This window comes from Oncorhynchus mykiss, unplaced genomic scaffold, assembly GCF_013265735.2.
Source record: "Oncorhynchus mykiss isolate Arlee unplaced genomic scaffold, USDA_OmykA_1.1 un_scaffold_87, whole genome shotgun sequence".
Lineage (NCBI taxonomy): Eukaryota > Metazoa > Chordata > Actinopteri > Salmoniformes > Salmonidae > Oncorhynchus > Oncorhynchus mykiss.
This window is the reverse complement of record NW_023493659.1, coordinates 2,719,333-2,745,910: the sequence shown is the minus strand read 5'-3', so window position 1 is coordinate 2,745,910 and position 26,578 is coordinate 2,719,333. Positions and strand designations below refer to the sequence as shown.

Here is a 26,578-nt window from a genome sequence, read left to right as displayed (position 1 = left end):
ATTGGTCACATACACATGGTTAGCAGATGTTATTGGTCACATGGTTAGCAGATGTTAATGTTCACATGGTTAGCAGATGTTAATGGTCACATGGTTAGCAGATGTTAATGGTCACATGGTTAGCAGATGTTAATGGTCACATGGTTAGCAGATGTTAATGGTCACATGGTTAGCAGATGTTAATGGTCACATGGTTAGCAGATGTTATTGGTCACATACACATGGTTAGCAGATGTTATTGGTCACTTGGTTAGCAGATGTTATTGGTCACATGGTTAGCAGATGTTATTGGTCACATGGTTAGCAGATGTTATTGGTCACATGGTTAGCAGATGTTATTGGTCACATGGTTAGCAGATGTTATTGGTCACATGGTTAGCAGATGTTATTGGTCACATGGTTAGCAGATGTTATTGGTCACATACACATGGTTAGCATATGTTATTGGTCACTTGGTTAGCAGATGTTATTGGTCACATGGTTAGCAGATGTTATTGGTCACATACACATGGTTAGCAGATGTTAATGGTCACATGGTTAGCAGATGTTAATGGTCACATGGTTAGCAGATGTTATTGGTCACATGGTTAGCAGATGTTATTGGTCACATGGTTAGCAGATGTTATTGGTCACATGGTTAGCAGATGTTATTGGTCACATGGTTAGCAGATGTTATTGGTCACATGGTTAGCAGATGTTATTGGTCACATGGTTAGCAGATGTTAATGCGAGTGTAGTGAAATGCTTGTGCTTCTAGTTCCGACCGTGCAGTAATATCTAACAAGTAATCTAACAATTTCACAACAACTACCTTATACACACAAGTGTAAAGGAGTGAATAAGAATATGTACATATAAATAAATGGATGAGTGATGGCCGAACGGCATAGGCAAGATGCAGTAGATGGTATAGAGTACAGTATATACATATGAGATGAGTAATGTAGGGTATATAAACATGATATTAAGTGGCAACGCTCTAACCGCTAGGCTACCCTGCCGTCCCTATCTCTGAACACCATCCTGTCCCATCCTTCAGCTCCCCTCAACCCCTCCCATCTATCTCTGAACACCATCCAGTCCCATCCTTCAGCTCCCCTCAACCCCTCCCATCTATCTCTGAACACCATCCAGTCCCATCCTTCAGCTCCCCTCAACCCCTCCCATCTATCTCTGAACACCATCCAGTCCTTCAGCTCCCCTCAACCCCTCCCATCAGACCTGCTCTGTCCACCTTTATCCCAGGTCATCCCAGTGTCTGGCAGACCACCCCTGTATCCCAGGTCATCCCAGTGTCTGGCAGACCACCCCTGTATCCCAGGTCGTCCCAGTGTCTGGCAGACCACCCCTGTATCCCAGGTCGTCCCAGTGTCTGGCAGACCACCCCTGTATCCCAGGTTTATAAAGAGCCCACAGTGCCACCTACAGGACAGAAGCAGACCACCCCTGTATCCCAGGTTTATAAAGAGCCCACAGTGCCACCTACAGGACAGAAGCAGACCACCCCTGTATCCCAGGTTTATAAAGAGCCCACAATGCCACCTACAGGACAGAAGCAGACCCCCCCTGTATCCCAGGTTTATAAAGAGCCCACAGTGCCACCTACAGGACAGAAGCAGACCACCCCTGTATCCCAGGTGTGTGTATGGATGTGTGTTTGGGTGGGTTATTCTGGATGGATGTGTGTTTGGGTGGGTTATTCTGGGTGGATGTGTGTTTGGGTGGGTTATTCTGGATAGATGTGTGTTTGGGTGGGTTATTCTGGATGGATGTGTGTTTGGGTGGGTTATGGGTGGGTTATTCTGGATGGATGTGTGTTTGGGTGGGTTATGGGTGGGTTATTCTGGGTGGATGTGTGTTTGGGTGGGTTATTCTGGATAGATGTGTGTTTGGGTGGGTTATTCTAGATGGATGTGTGTTTGGGTGGGTTATTCTGGATGGATGTGTGTTTGGGTGGGTTATTCTGGATGGATGTGTGTTTGGGTGGGTTATTCTAGATGGATGTGTGTTTGGGTGAGTTATTCTAGATGGATGTGTGTTTGGGTGGGTTATTCTAGATGGATGTGTGTTTGGGTGGGTTATTCTGGATGGATGTGTGTTTGGGTGGGTTATTCTGGATGGATGTGTGTTTGGGTGGGTTATTCTGGATGGATGTGTGTTTGGGTGGGTTATTCTAGATGGATGTGTGTTTGGGTGGGTTATTCTGGATGGATGTGTGTTTGGGTGGGTTATTCTGGATGGATGTGTGTTTGGGGGAGTTCTTCTGGATGGATGTGTGTTTGGGTGGGTTATTCTGGATGGATGTGTGTTTGGGTGGGTTATTCTGGATGGATGTGTGTTTGGGTGGGTTATGGGTGGGTTATTCTGGATGGATGTGTGTTTGGGTGGGTTATTCTGGATGGATGTGTGTTTGGGTGGGTTATGGGTGGGTTATTCTGGATGGATGTGTGTTTGGGTGGGTTATTCTGGATGGATGTGTGTTTGGGTGGGTTATTCTGGATGGATGTGTGTTTGGGTGGGTTATTCTGGGTGGATGTGTGTTTGGGTGGGTTATTCTGGGTGGATGTGTGTTTGGGTGGGTTATTCTGGATGGATGTGTGTTTGGGTGGGTTATTCTGGATGGATGTGTGTTTGGGTGGGTTATTCTGGATGGATGTGTGTTTGGGTGGGTTATTCTGGATGGATGTGTGTTTGGGTGGGTTATTCTGGATGGATGTGTGTTTGGGTGGGTTATTCTAGATGGATGTGTGTTTGGGTGGGTTATTCTGGGTGGATGTGTGTTTGGGGGAGTTCTTCTGGATGGATGTGTGTTTGGGTGGGTTATTCTGGATGGATGTGTGTTTGGGTGGGTTATTCTGGGTGGATGTGTGTTTGGGTGGGTTATTCTGGATGGATGTGTGTTTGGGTGGGTTATTCTGGATGGATGTGTGTTTGGGTGGGTTATTCTGGATGGATGTGTGTTTGGGTGGGTTATTCTGGATGGATGTGTGTTTGGGTGGGTTATTCTGGGTGGATGTGTGTTTGGGTGGGTTATTCTGGATGGATGTGTGTTTGGGTGGGTTATTCTGGATGGATGTGTGTTTGGGTGGGTTATTCTAGATGGATGTGTGTTTGGGTGGGTTATGGGTGGGTTATTCTGGATGGATGTGTGTTTGGGTGGGTTATTCTGGATGGATGTGTGTTTGGGTGGGTTATTCTAGATGGATGTGTGTTTGGGTGGGTTATTCTGGATGGATGTGTGTTTGGGTGGGTTATTCTGGATGGATGTGTGTTTGGGTGGGTTATTCTGGATGGATGTGTGTTTGGGTGGGTTATTCTGGATGGATGTGTGTTTGGGTGGGTTATTCTGGATGGATGTGTGTTTGGGTGGGTTATTCTGGATGGATGTGTGTTTCGGTGGGTTATGGGTGGGTTATTCTGGATGGATGTGTGTTTGGGTGGGTTATTCTAGATGGATGTGTGTTTGGGTGGGTTATTCTAGATGGATGTGTGTTTGGGTGGGTTATTCTGGATGGATGTGTGTTTGGGTGGGTTATTCTGGGTGGATGTGTGTTTGGGTGGGTTATTCTGGATAGATGTGTGTTTGGGTGGGTTATTCTGGATGGATGTGTGTTTGGGTGGGTTATTCTGGATGGATGTGTGTTTGGGTGGGTTATTCTGGATAGATGTGTGTTTGGGTGGGTTATTCTAGATGGATGTGTATTACATAGTTATTACTGTGTATATATCTATACTTTAACCAATAACCCCCCCCCCCCACTACTAAACCCAGAACCAGGAGACCTTGTCTAGGTGTGTAGTGACCAATAACCCCCCCACTACTAAAAACAGAACCAGTAGACCTTGTCTAGGTGTGACCAATAACCCCCCACTACTAAACCCAGAACCAGTAGATCTTGTCTAGGTGTGTAGTGACCAATAACCCCCCCCACTACTAAACCAGTAGACCTAAAATTCTTGTCCTGTCTCTCTCTCTCTCTTCTCATCCCTCACCCCCCCACCACTGTGTGTGTGTGTGTGTGTGTGTGTGTGTGTGTGTGTGTGTGTGTGTGTGTGTGTGTGTGTGTGTGTGTGTGTGTGTGTGTGTGTGTGTGTAGAAGCAGCTGTGGGGTGATGTTGGAGCTGTGAGTGGGGGAAAGATTGATAGTGAGGTTTGGAAGGTAACTATCTCTCCTCTAGACTCTGTCTGGGTTCAGGGTTCTATCTGTCTGAGTTCAGGGTTCTATCTGTCTGGGTTCAGGGTTCTATCTGTCTGGGTTCAGGGTTCTATCTGTCTGGATTCAGGGTTCTATCTGTCTGGGTTCAGGGTTCTATCTGTCTGGGTTCAGGGTTCTATCTGTCTGAGTTAAGGGTTCTATCTGTCTGGGTTCAGGGTTCTATCTGTCTGAGTTCAGGGTTCTATCTGTCTGGGTTCAGGGTTCTATCTGTCTGGATTCAGGGTTCTATCTGTCTGAGTTCAGGGTTCTATCTGTCTGGGTTCAGGGTTCTATCTGTCTGGGTTCAGGGTTCTATCTGTCTGGGTTCAGGGTTCTATCTGTCTGGGTTCAGGGTTCTATCTGTCTGAGTTCAGGGTTCTCTCTGTCTGGGTTCAGGGTTCTATCTGTCTGGGTTCAGGGTTTTATCTGTCTGAGTTCAGGGTTCTATCTGTCTGTCTGTCTGTCTGGCTAGTTGGCTGGCTGTCTGTCTCTGTCTGATGATGTAATGAGTGAGCATGATGTCATATCTGTGCACCAGGACCTGCAGGCGGCCACGGTGAACCCTGACCCCAGCTTGAAGGAGTTTGAGGGAGCTACGCTCAGATATGCATCGCTACGGTAACACACACACACACACACACACACACAGACAGACAGACAGACAGACAGACAGACAGACAGACACAGACAGACCAACAGACAGACAGACCGGGCAGACAGACAGACAGACACAGACAGACCAACAGACAGACAGACAGACCAACAGACAGACAGACAGACCAACAGACAGACAGACAGACCAACAGACAGACAGACAGACCAACAGACAGACAGACAGACACAGACAGACCAACAGACAGACAGACAGACCAACAGACAGACAGACCGGGCAGACAGACAGACAGACAGACAGACCTCTATAAAAGGTGATATTGTTGCGTACCCAAAGGCAGGAGGAAACTGCGAGCCACACAGTCATAGGTTATTTTTCTTCTGTCCCCCCCCCCATCCCTCCCCCCAGGATCCCTCTCCCACTGGAAGAGGAGGAGTCTAACAGTGACCCTGAGGCCAAGGTGAGAGGCCCACCACGTGTGTCCTCTGTCTGTGTGTGTATCCCTGTTGTTGTGATGCTGTGTGTGGAGAGACAGAGAGAGAGTGTTGTCAGTTTGGGCTGTCTGAGAGCTGTACAACACTGCCCCTCTGTGGACAGACTGAGAACTGCACTGCTGCTATGATAAATAGGTCTCTCTCTCTCTTTTAACAAATTAACAGTAAACATTACACTCACAGAAGTTTCACAAGAATACAGACAGTTGAAATATATTACTGTCTATGTACAGTGTTGTAACAATGTGTGGAAGGTTTGGAAATCGCTTCCTTTTAGGTGGTTGTAGAATTTAGAATTTAACGGCTCTTTCTGGATTCTCTCTCTCTCTCTCTCTCTTTCTCTTCTCTCTCTCTCTCTCTCTCTCTCTCTCTCTCTCTCTCTCTTTCTCTTCTCTCTCTCTCTCTCTCTCTCTCTCTCTCTCTCTCTCTCTCTCTCTCTCTCTCTCTCTCTCTATCTCTCTCTTCTCTCTCTCTCTCTCTCTCCCTGTCTGTCTCTCTCGCTCGCTCTCTCTCTCTCACTCTCTCTTCTCTCTCTCTCTCTCTCTCTCTCTCTCTCTGTCTGTTTCTCTCTTTCTTGTCAGTCTGTGTTGAGGTCAGATTAATAGTTGATGAATAGACTGCTGAAAATGAGCTTTCCCTCCCTCTCCCTCTCCCCCCTTCTTCTCTCCCTCCCTCTCCCTCTCCCCCCTCCTTCTCTCCCTCCCTCTCCCTCTCCCCCCTCCTTCTCTCCCTCCCTCTCCCTCTCCCCCCTCCTTCTCTCCCTCCCTCTCCCTCTCCCCCCTCCTCCTCTCCCTCTCCCCCCTCCTTCTCTCCCTCCTCTCTCCCTCTCCCCCCTCCTTCTCTCCCTCCTCTCTCCCTCCTTCTCTCCCTCCTCTCTCGGTGTGTTCAGTCAAAGGTTATGTAGAGTTCAGTCTGTCTACCTCTTCCATTAGAACCATCCCTCCTTCCATTAGAACCATCCCTCCTTCCATTAGAACCATCCCTCCTTCCATTAGAACCATCCATCCTTCCCTCCATTAGAACCACCCCTCCATCCCTCCATCCCTCCCTCCCTCCACCCCTCCATCCCTCCATCCTTCCATCCCTCCATCCTTCCATCCCTCCATCCCTCCATCCCTCCATCCCTCCATCCCTCCCTCCCTCCACCCCTCCATCCCTCCATCCATATGTCGAGTTCAGTCTGTCTACCTCTTCCATTAGAACCATCCATCCTTCCATCCCTCCATCCTTCCATCCCTCCATCCTTCCATCCCTCCATCCTTCCACCCCTCCATACCTCCACCACCCCTCCACCCCTCAATCCCTCCATCCTTCCATACCTCACCCCTCCATCCCTCCATCCTTCCACCCCTCCATACCTCCACCACCCCTCCATCCCTCCATCTTTCCATCCTTCCATACCTCATCCCTCCATCCCTCCATCCCTCCATCCTTCCACCCCTCCATACCTCATCCCTCCATCCTTCCACCCCTCCATACCTCCATCACCCCTCCACCCCTCAATCCCTCCATCCTTCCACCCCTCCATCCCTCCACCACCCCTCCATCCCTCCACCACCCCTCCACCCCTCAATCTCTCCATCCTTCCATACCTCACCCCTCCATCCCTCCATCCTTCCACCCCTCCATACCTCCACCACCCCTCCATCCCTCCATCCTTCCACCCCTCCATCCCTCCACCACCCCTCCATCCCTCCACCACCCCTCCACTCCTCCATCCCTCCATCCCTCCATCCTTCCATCCTTCCACCTTATCATACAATATAATAATTGTGTGTGTGTATGTGTAACCTGCGTCTGTCTGTCTGTCTGTGTGTGTGTGTGTGTAGTGTTTTGCGGTGCAGTCTCTGGGTTGGGTAGAGATGGCAGAAGAGGACCTGTCGCCAGGGAAGAGTAGTGTTGCCGTTAACAACTGTATCCGACAGCTATCCTACTGCAAGAGCAACATCAGAGACACGGTCGGCATCTGGGGAGAGGTGAGAGAGAGTGAGAGAGAGAGGAGAGAGTGAGTGAGCAGGAGATAAGGATGGAGGGAGGGAAGAGGAGGAGATAAGGATGGAAGGAAGAAAGAGGAGGAGATAAGGATGGAAGGAAGAAAGAGGAGGAGATAAGGAAGAAAGAGGAGGAGATAAGGATGGAGGGAAGAAAGAGGAGGAGATAAGGATGGAGGGAAGAAAGAGGAGGAGATAAGGATGGCAGGAAGAAAGAGGAGGAGATAAGGATGGAGGGAAGAAAGAGGAGGAGATAAGGATGGAGGGAAGAAAGAGGAGGAGATAAGGATGGCAGGAAGAAAGAGGAGGAGATAAGGATGCAGGGAAGAAAGAGGAGGAGATAAGGATGGAGGGAAGAAAGAGGAGGAGATAAGGATGGAGGGAAGAAAGAGGAGGAGATAAGGATGGAAGGAAGAAAGAGGAGGAGATAAGGATGGAAGGAAGAAAGAGGAGGAGATAAGGAAGAAAGAGGAGGAGATAAGGATGGAGGGAAGAAAGAGGAGGAGATAAGGATGGAGGGAAGAAAGAGGAGGAGATAAGGATGGCAGGAAGAAAGAGGAGGAGATAAGGATGGAGGGAAGAAAGAGGATGAGATAAGGATGGAGGGAAGAAAGAGGAGGAGATAAGGATGGCAGGAAGAAAGAGGAGGAGATAAGGATGGAGGGAAGAAAGAGGATGAGATAAGGATGGAGGGAAGAAAGAGGAGGAGATAAGGATGGCAGGAAGAAAGAGGAGGAGATAAGGATGGAGGGAAGAAAGAGGAGGAGATAAGGATGGAGGGAAGAAAGAGGAGGAGATAAGGATGGAGGGAAGAAAGAGGAGGAGATAAGGATGGAGGGAAGAAAGAGGATGAGATAAGGATGGAACAAAGAAAGAGGAGGAGATAAGGATGGAAGGAAGAAAGAGGAGGAGATAAGGATGGAGGGAAGAAAGAGGAGGAGATAAGAGAGCATAAGAGAGGGAGAGATGTGCTATTTCAGAGTGTTGATGTCTTCACAATTATTCTGCAAAATAGTAAAAAATATAGAAAAACCCTTGAATGAGTAGGTGTTCTAGAACCCTGGAATGAGTAGGTGTTCTAGAACCCTGGAATGAGTAGGTGTTCTAGAACCCTGGAATGAGTAGGTGTTCTAGAACCCTGGAATGAGTAGGTGTTCTAGAACCCTGGAATGAGTAGGTGTTCTAGAACCCTGGAATGAGTAGGTGTTCTAGAACCCTTGAATGAGTAGGTGTTCTAAAACCCTTGAATGAGTAGGTGTTCTAGAACCCTTGAATGAGTAGGTGTTCTAGAACCCTGGAATGAGTAGGTGTTCTAGAACCCTTGAATGAGTAGGTGTTCTAGAACCCTTGAATGAGTAGGTGTTCTAGAACCCTTGAATGAGTAGGTGTTCTAGAACCCTTGACTGAGTAGGTGTTCTAAAACCCTTGAATGAGTAGGTGTGTCCAAACTTTTGACTGGTACTTTAATCTACGCCATTCAGACCAATATCAAGGATTAATGTGTGTGTGTTTCTGTGTGTGTGTGTGTGTGTGTGTTTGCAGGGTCAGGACATGTATCTGGTTCTGGTGAACAACATGTTGAACCTGGTTGATCCTACGGACCGTTGTCTTGGCAACGTGCTTCATTCTCAGCCAATAGCAAGCATTCGTGTCTGGGGGGTCGGCCGTGACAATGTCAGGTGAGTTACCATGACGACCACACACACACACACACACACACACACACACACACACACACACACACACACACACACACACACAGTGAAATGACAGAGTGATTGATTGGGAGAGGGGGACTTTGGGGGGGGACCAAGGGGGACCTTGGGACTAAACAGCTCCCTCTGCAACTGGATCCTGGACTTCCTGACGGGCCGCCCCCTCAACCCGGGGGCCCCTCAGGGGTACGTGCTCAGTCCCCTCCTGTACTCCCTGTTCACTCACGACTGCACGACTCCAACACCATCATTAAATTTGCTGACAACACAACAGTGGTAGGCCTGAACACCGACAACGATGAGACGGCCTGTAGGGAGGAGGTCAGAGACCTGGCAGTGTGGTGCCAGGACAACAACCTCTCCCTCAACGATGAGACAGCCTACAGGGAGGAGGTCAGAGACCTGGCCGTGTGTTGCCAGGACAACAACCTCTCCCTCAACGATGAGACGGCCTACAGGGAGGAGGTCAGAGACCTGGTGGTACCAGGACAACAACCTCTCCCTCAACGATGAGACGGCCTACAGGGAGGAGGTCAGAGACCTGGTGGTACCAGGACAACAACCTCTCCCTCAACGATGAGACGGCCTACAGGGAGGAGGTCAGAGACCTGGTGGTACCAGGACAACAACCTCTCCCTCAACGATGAGACAGCCTACAGGGAGGAGGTCAGAGACCTGGTGGTACCAGGATAACAACCTCTCCCTCAACGATGAGACAGCCTACAGGGAGGAGGTCAGAGACCTGGTGGTACCAGGACAACAACCTCTCCCTCAACGTTGAGACAGCCTATAGGGAGGAGGTCAGAGACCTGGTGGTACCAGGACAACAACCTCTCCTTCAACGTGATCAAGACAAAGGAGCTGATCGTGGACTACAGGACTAAAGGAGGACCGAACAGGCCCCCATTAACATCGACAGGGCTGTAGTGGAGCGGGTTGAGAGTTTCAAGTTCACATCACCAACAAACTGTCATGGTCCAAACACACCAAGACAGTCGTGAAGAGGACACGACAAAGCTTATTCCCCCTCAGGAGACTGAAAAGATTTGGCATGGGTCCTCAGATCCTCAGAAGGTTCTACAGCTGCACCATCGAGAGCATCCTGACAGGTTGCATCACTGCCTGGTATGGCAACTGCTCGGCCTCCGACCGCAAGGCACTACAGAGGGTAGTGTGTACGGCCCAGTATATCACAGGGGCCAAGCTTCCTGCCATCCAGGACCTCTACACCAGGTGGTGTCAGAGGAAGGCCCTAAAAATTGTCAGAGACTCCAGCCACCCCAGTCATAGACTGTTCTCTCTGCTACTGCACGGCAAGCGGTACCGGAGCGCCACGTCTAGGTCCAAGAGGCTTTTAAACAGCTTCTACCCCCCAAAAGCCATAAGACTCCTGAACATCTAATCAAATGGCCACTATTTACATTGTCCCCCCCCCCCCCCTGCTCCTCCACATTGACTCTGTACCCCCCCCCCTGCTCCTCCACATTGACTCTGTACCCCCCCCCCTGCTCCTCCACATTGACTCTGTACCCCCCCCGCTCCTCCACATTGACTCTGTACCCCCCCCGCTCCTCCACATTGACTCTGTACCCCCCCCTGCTCCTCCACATTGACTCTGTACCCCCCACCCCCCCTCTGCTCCTCCACATTGACTCTGTACCCCCCCGCCCCCCCCCGCCCCCCCCCCGCCCCCCCCTGCTCCTCCACATTGACTCTGTACCCCCCCCCCCCGCTCCTCCACATTGACTCTGTACACCCCCCCCCCCTGCTCCTCCACATTGACTCTGTACCCCCCCGCTCCTCCACATTGACTCTGTACACCCCCCCCCCCCGCTCCTCCACATTGACTCTGTACCCCCCCCCCGCTCCTCCACATTGACTCTGTACACCCCCCCCCCTGCTCCTCCACATTGACTCTGTACCCCCCCGCTCCTCCACATTGACTCTGTACACCCCCCCCCCCCCCCCCCGCTCCTCCACATTGACTCTGTACCCCCCCCCTGCTCCTCCACATTGACTCTGTACCCCCCCGCTCCTCCACATTGACTCTGTACCCCCCCCCGCTCCTCCACACTGAGCAGCACCGCTCCCCATCCAACCTGACAGAGCTTGAGAGGATCTGCAGAGAAGAATGGGAGAAACTCTCCAAATACAGGTCTGCCAAACTTGTAGCGTCAAACCCAAGAAGACTCAAGGCTGTAATCGCAAAGGTGCTTCAACAAAGTACTGAGTAAAGGGTCTGAATGTGATATTTCAGTTGTTTTAAATACATTTGAAAGAAATGTTGCTTTGTCATTATGGGGTATTGTGATGTCATTATGGGGTATTGTGATGTCATTATGGGGTATTGTGATGTCATTATGGGTTATTGTGATGTCATTATGGGGTATTGTGATGTCATTATGGGGTATTGTGATGTCATTATGGGGTATTGTGATGTCATTATGGGGTATTGTGGTGTCATTATGGGGTTATTGTGATGTCATTATGGGGTATTGTGATGTCATTATGGGTTATTGTGATGTCATTATGGGGTATTGTGATGTCATTATGGGGTATTGTGATGTCATTATGGGGTTTTGTGATGTCTTTATGGGGTATAGTGATGTCATTATGGGGTATTGTGATGTCATTATTGGGGTGTTGTGATGTCATTATGGGGTATTGTGATGTCATTATGGGGTATTGTGATGTCATTATGGGGTATTGTGGTGTCATTATGGGGTTATTGTGATGTCATTATGGGGTATTGTGATGTCATTATGGGGTATTGTGATGTCATTATGGGTTATTGTGATGTCATTATGGGGTATTGTGATGTCATTATGGGGTATTGTGATGTCATTATGGGGTATTGTGATGTCTTTATGGGGTATTGTGATGTCATTATGGGGTATTGTGATGTCATTATGGGGTGTTGTGATGTCATTATGGGGTATTGTGATGTCATTATGGGGTATTGTGGTGTCATTATGGGGTATTGTGATGTCATTATGGGGTATTGTGATGTCATTATGGGGTATTGTGATGTCATTATGGGGTATTGTGATGTCATTATGGGGTATTGTGATGTCATTATGGGGTATTGTGATGTCATTATGGGGTATTGTGGTGTCATTATGGGGTTATTGTGATGTCATTATGGGGTATTGTGATGTCATTATGGGGTATTGTGATGTCATTATGGGTTATTGTGATGTCATTATGGGGTATTGTGATGTCATTATGGGGTATTGTGATGTCATTATGGGGTATTGTGATGTCATTATGGGGTATTGTGATGTCATTATGGGGTGTTGTGATGTCATTATGGGGTATTGTGATGTCATTATGGGGTATTGTGGTGTCATTATGGGGTATTGTGATGTCATTATGGGTTATTGTGGTGTCATTATGGGGTATTGTGATGTCATTATGGGGTATTGTGGTGTCATTATGGGTTATTGTGATGTCATTATGGGGTATTGTGATGTCATTATGGGTTATTGTGATGTCATTATGGGTTATTGTGATGTCATTATGGGGTATTGTGGTGTCATTATGGGGTATTGTGATGTCATTATGGGTTATTGTGATGTCATTATGGGGTATTGTGGTGTCATTATGGGGTATTGTGATGTCATTATGGGGTATTGTGATGTCATTATGGGGTATTGTGATGTCATTATGGGTTATTGTGATGTCATTATGGGGTATTGTGGTGTCATTATGGGGTATTGTGATGTCATTATGGGGTATTGTGATGTCATTATGGGTTATTGTGATGTCATTATGGGGTATTGTGGTGTCATTATGGGGTATTGTGATGTCATTATGGGGTATTGTGATGTCATTATGGGGTATTGTGATGTCATTATGGTGTATTGTGATGTCATTATGGTGTATTGTGATGTCATTATGGGGTATTGTGATGTCATTATGGGGTATTGTGATGTCATTATGGGGTATTGTGATGTCATTATGGGGTATTGTGATGTCATTATGAGGTATTGTGATGTCATTATGGGGTATTGTGATGTCATTATGGGGTGTTGTGATGTCATTATGGGGTATTGTGATGTCATTATGGGGTGTTGTGATGTCATTATGGGGTATTGTGATGTCATTATGGGGTATTGTGATGTCATTATGGGGTATTGTGATGTCATTATGGGGTATTGTGATGTCATTATGGGGTATTGTGATGTCATTATGGGGTATTGTGATGTCATTATGGGGTATTGTGGTGTCAGTATGGGGTATAGTGATGTCATTATGGGGTATTGTGATGTCATTATGGGGTATTGTGATGTCATTATGGGGTATTGTGATGTCATTATGGGGTATTGTGATGTCAACGTTCAGAACGATGTTCCTTGTGTGGTAGTAGATGGAATCCTTGTTCCTCCTAGCAGGAGGTGTTGTGTGGTAGTAGATGTAATCCTTGTTCCTCCTATCAGGAGGTGTTGTGTGGTAGTAGATGTAATCCTTGTTCCTCCTAGCAGGAGGTGTTATGTGGTAGTAGATGTAATCCTTGTTCCTCCTAGCAGGAGGTGTTGTGTGGTAGTAGATGTAATCCTTGTTCCTCAGCAGGAGGTGTTGTGTGGTAGTAGATGTAATCCTTGTTCCTCAGCAGGAGGTCTTGTGTGGTAGTAGATGTAATCCTTGTTCCTCCTAGCAGGAGGTCTTGTGTGGTAGTAGATGTAATCCTTGTTCCTCCTAGCAGGAGGTGTTGTGTGGTAGTAGATGTAATCCTTGTTCCTCAGCAGGAGGTGTTGTGTGGTAGTAGATGGAATCCTTGTTCCTCAGCAGGAGGTCTTGTGTGGTAGTAGATGTAATCCTTGTTCCTCCTATCAGGAGGTCTTGTGTGGTAGTAGATGTAATCCTTGTTCCTCCTATCAGGAGGTCTTGTGTGGTAGTAGATGTAATCCTTGTTCCTCCTAGCAGGAGGTCTTGTGTGGTAGTAGATGTAATCCTTGTTCCTCCTAGCAGGAGGTGTTGTGTGGTAGTAGATGTAATCCTTGTTCCTCAGCAGGAGGTGTTGTGTGGTAGTAGATGTAATCCTTGTTCCTCCTATCAGGAGGTGTTGTGTGGTAGTAGATGTAATCCTTGTTCCTCAGCAGGAGGTCTTGTGTGGTAGTAGATGTAATCCTTGTTCCTCAGCAGGAGTTGTTGTGTGGTAGTAGATGTAATCCTTGTTCCTCAGCAGGAGGTCTTGTGTGGTAGTAGATGTAATCCTTGTTCCTCCTAGCAGGAGGTGTTGTGTGGTAGTAGATGTAATCCTTGTTCCTCAGCAGGAGGTGTTGTGTGGTAGTAGATGTAATCCTTGTTCCTCCTAGCAGGAGGTGTTGTGTGGTAGTAGATGTAATCCTTGTTCCTCAGCAGGAGGTGTTGTGTGGTAGTAGATGTAATCCTTGTTCCTCAACAGGAGGTATTGTGTGGTAGTAGATGTAATCCTTGTTCCTCCTAGCAGGAGGTGTTGTGTGGTAGTAGATGTAATCCTTGTTCCTCAGTAGGAGGTCTTGTGTGGTAGTAGATGTAATCCTTGTTCCTCCTATCAGGAGGTGTTGTGTGGTAGTAGATGTAATCCTTGTTCCTCAGCAGGAGGTCTTGTGTGGTAGTAGATGTAATCCTTGTTCCTCCTAGCAGGAGGTGTTGTGTGGTAGTAGATGTAATCCTTGTTCCTCCTATCAGGAGGTGTTGTGTGGTAGTAGATGTAATCCTTGTTCCTCCTAGCAGGAGGTCTTGTGTGGTAGTAGATGTAATCCTTGTTCCTCCTAGCAGGAGGTGTTGTGTGGTAGTAGATGTAATCCTTGTTCCTCAGCAGGAGGTGTTGTGTGGTAGTAGATGTAATCCTTGTTCCTCCTATCAGGAGGTCTTGTGTGGTAGTAGATGTAATCCTTGTTCCTCCTAGCAGGAGGTGTTGTGTGGTAGTAGATGTAATCCTTGTTCCTCCTAGCAGGAGGTGTTGTGTGGTAGTAGATGTAATCCTTGTTCCTCCTAGCAGGAGGTCTTGTGTGGTAGTAGATGTAATCCTTGTTCCTCCTATCAGGAGGTGTTGTGTGGTAGTAGATGTAATCCTTGTTCCTCCTAGCAGGAGGTGTTGTGTGGTAGTAGATGTAATCCTTGTTCCTCCTAGCAGGAGGTCTTGTGTGGTAGTAGATGTAATCCTTGTTCCTCCTAGCAGGAGGTGTTGTGTGGTAGTAGATGTAATCCTTGTTCCTCCTAGCAGGAGGTGTTGTGTGGTAGTAGATGTAATCCTTGTTCCTCCTATCAGGAGGTGTTGTGTGGTAGTAGATGTAATCCTTGTTCCTCCTAGCAGGAGGTCTTGTGTGGTAGTAGATGTAATCCTTGTTCCTCAGCAGGAGGTGTTGTGTGGTAGTAGATGTAATCCTTGTTCCTCCTATCAGGAGGTGTTGTGTGGTAGTAGATGTAATCCTTGTTCCTCAGCAGGAGGTCTTGTGTGGTAGTAGATGTAATCCTTGTTCCTCAGCAGGAGGTGTTGTGTGGTAGTAGATGTAATCCTTGTTCCTCAACAGGAGGTATTGTGTGGTAGTAGATGTAATCCTTGTTCCTCCTAGCAGGAGGTGTTGTGTGGTAGTAGATGTAATCCTTGTTCCTCAGTAGGAGGTCTTGTGTGGTAGTAGATGTAATCCTTGTTCCTCCTAGCAGGAGGTGTTGTGTGGTAGTAGATGTAATCCTTGTTCCTCAGCAGGAGGTCTTGTGTGGTAGTAGATGTAATCCTTGTTCCTCCTAGCAGGAGGTGTTGTGTGGTAGTAGATGTAATCCTTGTTCCTCCTATCAGGAGGTGTTGTGTGGTAGTAGATGTAATCCTTGTTCCTCCTAGCAGGAGGTGTTGTGTGGTAGTAGATGTAATCCTTGTTCCTCCTAGCAGGAGGTGTTGTGTGGTAGTAGATGTAATCCTTGTTCCTCAGCAGGAGGTGTTGTGTGGTAGTAGATGTAATCCTTGTTCCTCCTAGCAGGAGGTCTTGTGTGGTAGTAGATGTAATCCTTGTTCCTCCTATCAGGAGGTCTTGTGTGGTAGTAGATGTAATCCTTGTTCCTCAGCAGGAGGTCTTGTGTGGTAGTAGATGTAATCCTTGTTCCTCCTAGCAGGAGGTCTTGTGTGGTAGTAGATGTAATCCTTGTTCCTCCTAGCAGGAGGTCTTGTGTGGTAGTAGATGTAATCCTTGTTCCTCCTAGCAGGAGGTGTTGTGTGGTAGTAGATGTAATCCTTGTTCCTCAGCAGGAGGTGTTGTGTGGTAGTAGATGTAATCCTTGTTCCTCCTATCAGGAGGTGTTGTGTGGTAGTAGATGTAATCCTTGTTCCTCAGCAGGAGGTCTTGTGTGGTAGTAGATGTAATCCTTGTTCCTCAGCAGGAGTTGTTGTGTGGTAGTAGATGTAATCCTTGTTCCTCAACAGGAGGTATTGTGTGGTAGTAGATGTAATCCTTGTTCCTCCTAGCAGGAGGTGTTGTGTGGTAGTAGATGTAATCCTTGTTCCTCAGCAGGAGGTCTTGTGTGGTAGTAGATGTAATCCTTGTTCCTCCTAGCAGGAGGTGTTGTGTGGTAGTAGATGTAATCCTTGTTCCTCCTATCAGGAGGTGTTGTGTGGTAGTAGATGTAATCCTTGTTCCTCCTAGCAGGAGGTCTTGTGTGGTAGTAGATGTAATCCTTGTTCCTCCTAGCAGGAGGTGTTGTGTGGTAGTAGATGTAATCCTTGTTCCTCCTATCAGGAGGTGTTGTGTGGTAGTAGATGTAATCCTTGTTCCTCAGCAGGAGGTCTTGTGTGGTAGTAGATGTAATCCTTGTTCCTCCTATCAGGAGGTCTTGTGTGGTAGTAGATGTAATCCTTGTTCCTCAGCAGGAGGTGTTGTGTGGTAGTAGATGTAATCCTTGTTCCTCCTATCAGGAGGTGTTGTGTGGTAGTAGATGTAATCCTTGTTCCTCAGCAGGAGGTGTTGTGTGGTAGTAGATGTAATCCTTGTTCCTCAGCAGGAGGTGTTGTGTGGTAGTAGATGTAATCCTTGTTCCTCCTATCAGGAGGTGTTGTGTGGTAGTAGATGTAATCCTTGTTCCTCCTATCAGGAGGTGTTGTGTGGTAGTAGATGTAATCCTTGTTCCTCAGCAGGAGGTGTTGTGTGGTAGTAGATGTAATCCTTGTTCCTCCTAGCAGGAGGTCTTGCTGAGATTTTGTGTTTTTCTCTCCTCCTCCTCCTCTCCTCGTCTCCTCTATTCCTCCACTCTTCTCCTCTCCTCTCCTCCTCTGCTCATCTCCTTTACTTCTCTCCTCCTCTCCTCGTCTCCTCTACTCCTCTCCTCGTCTCCTCTCCTCCTCTCCTCTATTCCTCTCCTCCTACTCCTCTGCTCCTCTCCTCTTCTCCTCTCCTCCTCTCCTTCACCTCCTCGTCTCCTCTCCTCCTCTCCTCTTCTCCTCTCCTCCTCTCCTCCTCTCTCCCACCTCTCTTTAACTAACTCCTCCTCTCCTCCCTTGCTTCCCTGGACTCAGAGAGAGGTAAACATGTTCTTGTTCTCCCCCTATCCTTCTCCTCCTCTCCCCCTATCCTCCTCCTCCTCTCCCCTATGCTCTCCTCCTCTCCTCCTCCTCTCCCCTATCCTTCTCCTCCTCTCCTCCTCCTCTCTCCCTATCCTTCTCCTCTCCTCTCCCCTATCCTTCTCCTCCTCTCCCCCTATCCTCTCCTCTCCTCTCCCCTATCCTTCTCCTCCTCTCCTCCTCCTCTCTCCCTATCCTTCTCCTCCTCTCCTCCTCCCCCCTCTCCTTCTCCTCTCCTCTCCCCTATCATTCTCTTCCTCTCCTCCTCCTCTCCCCTATCCTTCTCCTCCTCTCCTCCCCCTCTCCCCTATCCTTCTCCCCTCCTCTCTCCCTATCCTTCTCCTCTCCTCTCCCCTATCCTTCTCCTCTCCTCTCCTCCTCTCCTTCTCCTCTCCCCCTATCCTTCTCCTCTCCTCTCCCCTATCCTTCTCCTCCTCTCCTCCTCCTCTCCCCCTATCCTTCTCCTCTCCTCTCCCCCTATCCTTCTCCTCCTCTCCTTCTCCTTTCCCCTATCCTTCTCCTCTCCCCCTATCCTTCTCCTCTCCTCTCCCCTATCCTTCTCCTCCTCTCCCCCTATCCTTCTCCTCTCCTCTCCCCCTATAATTCTCCTCTCCTCTATCCTTCTCCTCTCCCCCTATCCTTTTCCTCCTCTCCCCCTATCCTTCTACTCCTCTCCTCCTCTCCCCTATCCTTCTCCTCCTCTCCTTTCATCCCCGAATCCACCTCTCCTCCTCCTCTCCTCTCCTCTCCTCTCCTCTCCTCTCCTCTCCTCTCCTGTTCTGGCTATTGTTTAATTTCCTCAGCCTTACTGTCTTCAAGGTGTTTACCAGTTGTTAACCCTCTCCTCTCCTCCTCTGTTAACCCTCTCCTCTCCTCCTCTGTTAACCCTCTCCTCCTCTGTTAACCCTCTCCTCTCCTCCTCTGTTAACCCTCTCCTCTCCTCCTCTGTTAACCCTCTCCTCTCCCTCTCCTCCTCCCTCTCCTCCTCTGTTAACCCTCTCCTCTCCCTCTCCTCCTCCCTCTCCTCCTCTGTTAACCCTCTCCTGTCCTCCTCTGTTAACCCTCTCCTCTCCTCCTCCCTCTCCTCCTCCCCCTCCTTCTCTGTTAACCCTCTCCTCCCTAGGGACTTTGCGTACGTAGCGAGGGATAAGGACACCAGGATTCTGAAGTGTCATGTGTTCCGTTGTGACACTCCAGCTAAAGCCATCGCTACCAGCCTCCACCTCATCTGCTCTAGGGTGAGTAACCTACACCCTACTCCCTGTACCCTATACCCTGTACCCTATACCCTGAACCCTACTCCCTGTACCCAACACGCCAGCTAAAGCCATCGCTACCAGCCTCCACCTCATCTGCTCTAGGGTGAGTAACCTACACCCTACTCCCTGTACCCTATACCCTGTACCCTAAAGCCACCCTATACTATACACCCTGAACCCTACTCCCTGTACCCAACACGCCAGCTAAAGCCATCGCTACCAGCCTCCACCTCATCTGCTCTAGGGTGAGTAACCTACACCCTACTGCCTGTACCCTATACCCTGTACCCTATACCCTGAACCCTACTCCCTGTACCCAACACGCCAGCTAAAGCCATCGCTACCAGCCTCCACCTCATCTGCTCTAGGGTGAGTAACCTACACCCTACTCCCTGTACCCTATACCCTGTACCCTATACTATACACCCTGAACCCTATACCCTACACCCTGTACCCTACACTCTGTACCCTATACCCTATACCCTGTACCCTACTCCCTGTACCCTATACCCTGTACCCTACTCCCTGTACCCTATACTATACACCCTATACCCTACACCCTGTACCCTACACTCTGTACCCTATACCCTACTCCCTGTACGCTATACTATACACCCTGAACCCTACACCCTATACCCTGTACCCTACTCCCTGTACCCTATACTATACACCCTGAACCCTATACCCTATAACCTGTACCCTATAACCTGTACCCTATACCCTGTACCCTATACTATACACCCTGAACCCTATACCCTACACTCTGTACCCTATAACCTGTACCCTACTCCCTGTATCCTATACCCTGTACCCTAAAGCCACCCTATACTATACACCCTGAACCCTACTCCCTGTACCCAACACGCCAGCTAAAGCCATCGCTACCAGCCTCCACCTCATCTGCTCTAGGGTGAGTAACCTACACCCTACTCCCTGTACCCTACACCCTGTACCCTATACCCTGTACCCTAAAGCCACCCTATACTATACACCCTGAACCCTACTCCCTGTACCCAACACGCCAGCTAAAGCCATCGCTACCAGCCTCCACCTCATCTGCTCTAGGGTGAGTAACCTACACCCTACTCCCTGTACCCTATACCCTGTACCCTAAAGCCACCCTATACTATACACCCTGAACCCTACTCCCTGTACCCAACACGCCAGCTAAAGCCATCGCTACCAGCCTCCACCTCATCTGCTCTAGGGTGAGTAACCTACACCCTACTCCCTGTACCCTATACCCTGTACCCTAAAGCCACCCTATACTATACACCCTGAACCCTACTCCCTGTACCCAACACGCCAGCTAAAGCCATCGCTACCAGCCTCCACCTCATCTGCTCTAGGGTGAGTAACCTACACCCTACACCCTATAACCTGTACCCTATAACCTGTACCCTATACCCTGTACCCTATACCCTGAACCCTACTCCCTGTACCCAACACGCCAGCTAAAGCCATCGCTACCAGCCTCCACCTCATCTGCTCTAGGGTAAGTAACCTACACCCTACTCCCTGTACCCTACACCCTGTACCCTATACCCTGAACCCTACTCCCTGTACCCAACACGCCAGCTAAAGCCATCGCTACCAGCCTCCACCTCATCTGCTCTAGGGTGAGTAACCTACACCCTACTCCCTGTACCCTATACCCTGTACCCTATACTATACACCCTGAACCCTATACCCTACACCCTGTACCCTACACTCTGTACCCTATACCTTATACCCTATACCCTGTACCCTACTCCCTGTACCCTATACTATACACCCTATACCCTACTCCCTGTACGCTATACTATACACCCTGTACCCTATACCCTACACCCTGTACCCTACACTCTGTACCCTATACCCTGTACCCTACTCCATGTACCCTATACTATACACCCTGAACCCTATACCCTACACCCTGTACCCTACACTCTGTACCCTATACCCTACTCCCTGTACCCTACTCCCTATACCCTACTCCCTGTACCCTATACCTTGTAACCTGTACTCTACTCCATATACCCTACATCTCTACCCTATACCCTACACTCTGTACCCTATACCATATACCCTACGCCCTGTACCCTACTCCCTATACCCTACTCCCTGTACCCTACTTCCTATACCCTACACTCTGTACCCTATACCCTACTCCCTGTACCCTATACCCTATACCCTACACCGTGTACCCTACACCCTGTACCCTATACCCTACACACTGTACCCTACATCCTATACCATATACAATATACTCGACACCCTGTACACTACACCCTATACCCTATACCCTACTCCCTATACCCTACTCCCTGTACCCTATACCCTACTCCCTGTACCCTATACCCTACACCGTGTACCCTACACCGTGTACCCTACACCCTGTACCCTATACCCTACTCGCTGTATCCTACACCCTATACCCTGTACCCTATACCCTACACCCTGTACCCTACACCCTATACCCTACACACTGTACCCTACACACTGTACCCTACACCTTATACCCTTGACCCCATACCCTGTACCCTACACCCTACACCCTGTACCCTACACCCTGTACCCTACACACTGTACCCTACACACTGTACCCTACACATTGTACCCTACACACTGTACCCTACACCTTATACCCTACACCCTGTACCCTGTACCCTACACCCTGTACCCTACACCTTATACCCTGTACCCTATACCCTACACCCTACACGCTGTACCCTACACCCTGTACCCTATACCCTATACCCTACTCCCTGTGACCTATACCCTTGACCCCATACCCTGTACCCTACACCCTACACCCTGTACCCTACACCCTGTACCCTACACACTGTACCCTACACACTGTACCCTACACATTGTACCCTACACACTGTACCCTACACCTTATACCCTACACCCTGTACCCTGTACCCTACACCCTGTACCCTACACCTTATACCCTGTACCCTATACCCTACACCCTACACGCTGTACCCTACACCCTGTACCCTATACCCTATACCCTACTCCCTGTGACCTATACCCTGTACCCTATACCCTGTACCCTATACCCTCACCCTGTACCCGATACCCTACACACTGTACCCTACACCCTATACCATATACAATACACCCTACACCCTGTACCCTACACTCTACACTCTGTACCCTACACCCTATACCCTGTACCCTACACCCTGTACCCTATACCCTGTACCCTATACCCTCACCCTGTACCCGATACCCTACACACTGTACCCTACACCCTATACCATATACAATACACCCTACACCCTGTACCCTACACTCTACACTCTGTACCCTACACCCTGTACCCTGTACCCTACACCCTATACCCTGTACCCTACACCCTGTACCCTGTACCCTGTACCCTACACCCTGTACCCTGTACCCTATACCATATATAATTTACCCTGTATCCTATACCCTATACCATATATAATTTACCCTGTACCCTGTACCCTATACCATATATAATTTACCCTGTATCCTACACCCTATACCATATATCATTTACCCTGTATCCTTTACCCTATACCATATATAATTTACCCTGTACCCTGTACCCTATACCATATATAATTTACCCTGTATCCTATACCCTATACCATATATAATTTACCCTGTACCCTGTACCCTATACCATATATAATTGACCCTGTACCCTATACCGTATATAATTTACCCTGTACCCTATACCGTATATAATTTACCCTGTACCCTATACCCTATACCATATATAATTTACCCTGTACCCTATACCATATATAATTTACCCTGTACCCTGTACCCTATACCATATATAATTTACCCTGTACCCTATACCATATATAATTTACCCTGTACCCTATACCCTATACCATATATAATTTACCCTATACCCTATACCATATATAATTTACCCTGTACCCTATACCATATATAATTTACCCTGTATCCTATACCCTATACCATATATAATTTACCCTGTACCCTGTACCCTATACCATATATAATTTACCCTGTACCCTACACCCTATACCATATATAATTTACCCTGTATCCTACACCCGATACCATATATAATTTACCCTGTACCCTGTACCCTATACCATATATAATTTACCCTGTACCCTGTACCCTATACCATATATAATTTACCCTGTACCCTACACCCTATACCATATATAATTTACCCTGTATCCTACACCCGATACCATATATAATTTACCATATACCCTACTCCCTTTACCATACACACTCTACCCTACACCCTATATCCTATAGCCTATATCCCGCACCCTTTACCCTGTACCCTACTCCCTTTACCATACACACTCTACCCTACACCCTCTACCCTACACCCTGTACCCTACAACCTATAGCCAACACCCTATACCCTACAACCTATAACCTATATCCTATACCCTACAACCTATAACCTATATCCTATACCCTAAACCCTATACCCTACAACCTATAGCCTACACTCTATACCCTACAACCTATAACCTATATCCTATACCCTAAACCCTATACCCTACAACCTATAGCCTACACTCTATACCCTACAACCTATAACCTATATCCTATAACCTAAACCCTAAACCCTACAACCTATAGCCTACACTCTATACCCTACAACCTATAGCCTACACTCTATACCCTACAACCTATAACCTACACTTTATACCCTACAACCTATATCCTATACCCTAAACCCTTCAACCTATAGCCTACACTCTATACCCTAAACCTATAGCCTATACCCTACAACCTATAACCTGTATCCTACACCCTACAACCTATAGCCTATACCCTACACCATATACCCTACACCCTATACCCTACACCCTCTACCCTACACCCTGTACCCTACACCCTGTACCCTACAACCTATATCCTATACCCTAAACCCTAAACCCTTCAACCTATACCCTGTACCCTACACCCTACGACCTATATCCTATACCCTAAACCCTATACCCTACACCCTCTACCCTACACCCTGTACCCTACACCCTACAACCTATATCCTATATCCTAAACTCTATACCCTACAACCTATAACCTACACTCTATACCCTACAACCTATAACCTATATCAAATACCCTAAACCCTATACCCTAGAACCTATAGCCTATACTCTACCCTACAACCTATAACCTATATCCTATACCCTAAACCCTATACCTTACAACCTATAGCCTACACTCTATACCCATCAACCTATAGCCTACACCCTATACCCTAAACCTATACCCTACACTTTATACCCTACAACCTATAGCCTATACCCTACAACCTATAGCCTGTACCCTACACCCTATACCCCACACGCTATACCCTACACTCAATACCCTTTACCCTACACTCTAAAACCTAAACTCTACACTTCTTGTGGTCAATTTGCAGTCTACAAATGATTTGTAATTATGTTCCGGCTAGTTTCTGTCTAGTGTCCTAGTCCCTGTCTAGTGTCCCTGTCCAGTGTCCCTGTCTAGTGTCCTGGTCCCTGTCTAGTGTCCTAGTCCCTGTCTAGTGTCCTGGTCCCTGTCTAGTGTCCTAGTCCCTGTCTAGTGTCCTGGTCCCTGTCTAGTGTCCTAGTCCCTGTCTAGTGTCCTGGTCCCTGTCTAGTGTCCCTAGTCCCTGTCTAGTGTCCTAGTCCCTGTCTAGTGTCCTAGTCCCTGTCTAGTGTCCTAGTTCCTGTCTAGTGTCCTGGTCCCTGTCTAGTGTCCTAGTCCCTGTCTAATGTCCTAGTTCCTGTCTAGTGTCCTGGTCCCTGTCTAGTGTCCCTGTCTAGTGTCCTGGTCCCTGTCTAGTGTCCTAGTCCCTGTCTAGTGTCCTAGTCCCTGTCCCTGTCTAGTATCCTAGTCCCTGTCTAGTATCCTAGTCCCTGTCTAGTATCCTAGTCCCTGTCTAGTGTCCTAGTCCCTGTCTAGTGTCCTGGTCCCTGTCTAGTGTCCTAGTCCCTGTCTAGTGTCCTAGTCCCTGTCTAGTGTCCTAGTCCCTGTCCCTGTCTAGTATCCTAGTCCCTGTCTAGTGTCCTAGTCCCTGTCTAGTGTCCTAGTCCCTGTCTAGTGTCCTAGTCCCTGTCTAGTGTCCTAGTCTCTGTCTAGTGTCATATTTCCTGTCTAGTTTCTTAGTCCCTGTCTAGTGTCCTAGTTCCTGTCTATTGTCCTAATCCCTGTCTAGTGTCCTAGTCCCTGTCTAGTGTCCTAGTCCCTGTCCCTGTCAAGTGTCCTAGTCCCTGTCTAGTGTCCTAGTCTCTGTCTAGTGTCCTAGTTCCTGTCTAGTTTCTTAGTCCCTGTCTAGTGTCCTAGTTCCTGTCTAGTGTCCTAGTCCCTGTCTAGTGTCCTAGTCCCTGTCTAGTGTCCTAGTCCCTGTCCCTGTCTAGTGCCCTATACCCTGTCTAGTGTCCTAGTCCCTGTCTAGTGTCCTAGTCCCTGTCTAGTGTCCCTGTCTAGTGTTCTGGTCCCTGTGTAGTGTCCTAGTCCCTGTCTAGTGTCCTGGTCCCTGTCTAGTGTCCTGGTCCCTGTTTAGTGTCCTAGTCCCTGTCTAGTGTCCTAGTCCCTGTCTAGTGTATGAGCCAGAGGGACATGGAGAGAGAGAGAGGGATGGAGAGGGGGATGAGAGAGGGAGAGAGAGAAAGAGGGAGAGAGCAATGCAGAGGAGAGTGGCAAAACCTAAGTTTATCCATCATTTATTGGTGTGTTGCAGAGAGGAATATATTTTAGAGAGAGAGAGAGGGAGAGACGGAGAGAGAGAGAGAGAGAGAGAGAGAGAGAGAGAGAGAGGGAGAGACGGAGAGAGAGGGAGAGACGGAGAGAGAGAGAGAGAGAGAGGGAGAGACAGAGAGAGAGGGAGAGAGAGAGGGAGAGATGGAGAGATGGAGAGAGAGAGAGCTAGAGGGAAAGAGCTAGAGGGAGAGAGCTAGAGGGAGAGAGCTAGAGGGAGAGAGATAGAGGGAGCGAGATAGAGGGAGAGAGATGGAGGGAGAAGAGAGAGGCTGACCTGGTTAGCTGTGTGTGCAGAGCAGAGTAGACTTAGAGGGGAGGGGTGTCACTCCCCAGGTGATTTGGCGAGACAGCTTGACACTCTTTCAAGAGAGAAATTTTCTCCTGGGTTATTCTAACTAATTTACTCATTCTCTCCTCCTCTCTGGTCCTCTCTTCTCCTCTCCCCTCCTCTCGTCTCCCCTCCTCTCCTCTCTTCTCCCCTCCTCTCTTCTCCTCTCCTCTCCTCTCCTCTCCTCTCCTCTCCTCTCCTCTCCTCTCCTCTCCTCTCCTCTCATTTGTAGATCATGTCAGAGCGTAAGCATGCTAAAGCGTTATCAGGGGCGTTGTCAGGGGGCGTGTCTCTACACGACAGAATGCAGTCAGGACTAGACCTCCCACTACAAGGTACTCTACTCTACTGTAATCTACTCTACTCTACTGTAATCTACTCTACTGTAATCTACTCTGCTCTACTGTAATCTACTCTACTGTAATCTACTCTGCTCTACTGTAATCTACTCTGCTCTACTGTAATCTACTCTACTGTAATCTACTCTACTGTAATCTACTCTGCTCTACTGTAATCTACTCTGCTCTACTGTAATTTACTCTGCTCTACTGTAATCTACTCTACTGTAATCTACTCTGCTCTACTGTAATCTACTGTACTCTGCTCTACTGTACTCTACTCTGCTCTACTGTAATCTACTCTGCTCTACTGTAATCTACTCTACTGTAATCTACTCTACTGTAATCTACTCTACTCTACTGTAATCTACTCTGCTCTACTGTAATCTACTCT

General features: G+C 48.2%; 1 protein-coding gene across 3 annotated transcripts in view; it reads left to right on the top strand.

Annotated features, from left to right (window-relative positions):
• Positions 1 to 4,090: 4,090 nt before the first annotated feature.
• The window catches only part of LOC118947010 (amyloid-beta A4 precursor protein-binding family B member 2-like), a 42,982-nt gene continuing 20,494 nt past the window's right edge, over positions 4,091 to 26,578 (top strand). For 2 of the 3 annotated variants that reach the window (XM_036972006.1, XM_036972005.1), the window contains exons 1-8: positions 4,091 to 4,160; positions 4,735 to 4,814; positions 5,218 to 5,269; positions 7,133 to 7,279; positions 8,837 to 8,973; positions 17,498 to 17,503; positions 18,666 to 18,780; positions 26,079 to 26,181. In XM_036972006.1, coding sequence (XP_036827901.1) covers positions 7,166 to 7,279; positions 8,837 to 8,973; positions 17,498 to 17,503; positions 18,666 to 18,780; positions 26,079 to 26,181 — 475 coding nt within the window. In that variant the 5' untranslated portion in view covers positions 4,091 to 4,160; positions 4,735 to 4,814; positions 5,218 to 5,269; positions 7,133 to 7,165. The remainder of the gene's footprint in view (positions 4,161 to 4,734; positions 4,815 to 5,217; positions 5,270 to 7,132; positions 7,280 to 8,836; positions 8,974 to 17,497; positions 17,504 to 18,665; positions 18,781 to 26,078; positions 26,182 to 26,578) is intronic. The other variant, XM_036972007.1, reaches the window with a different exon arrangement.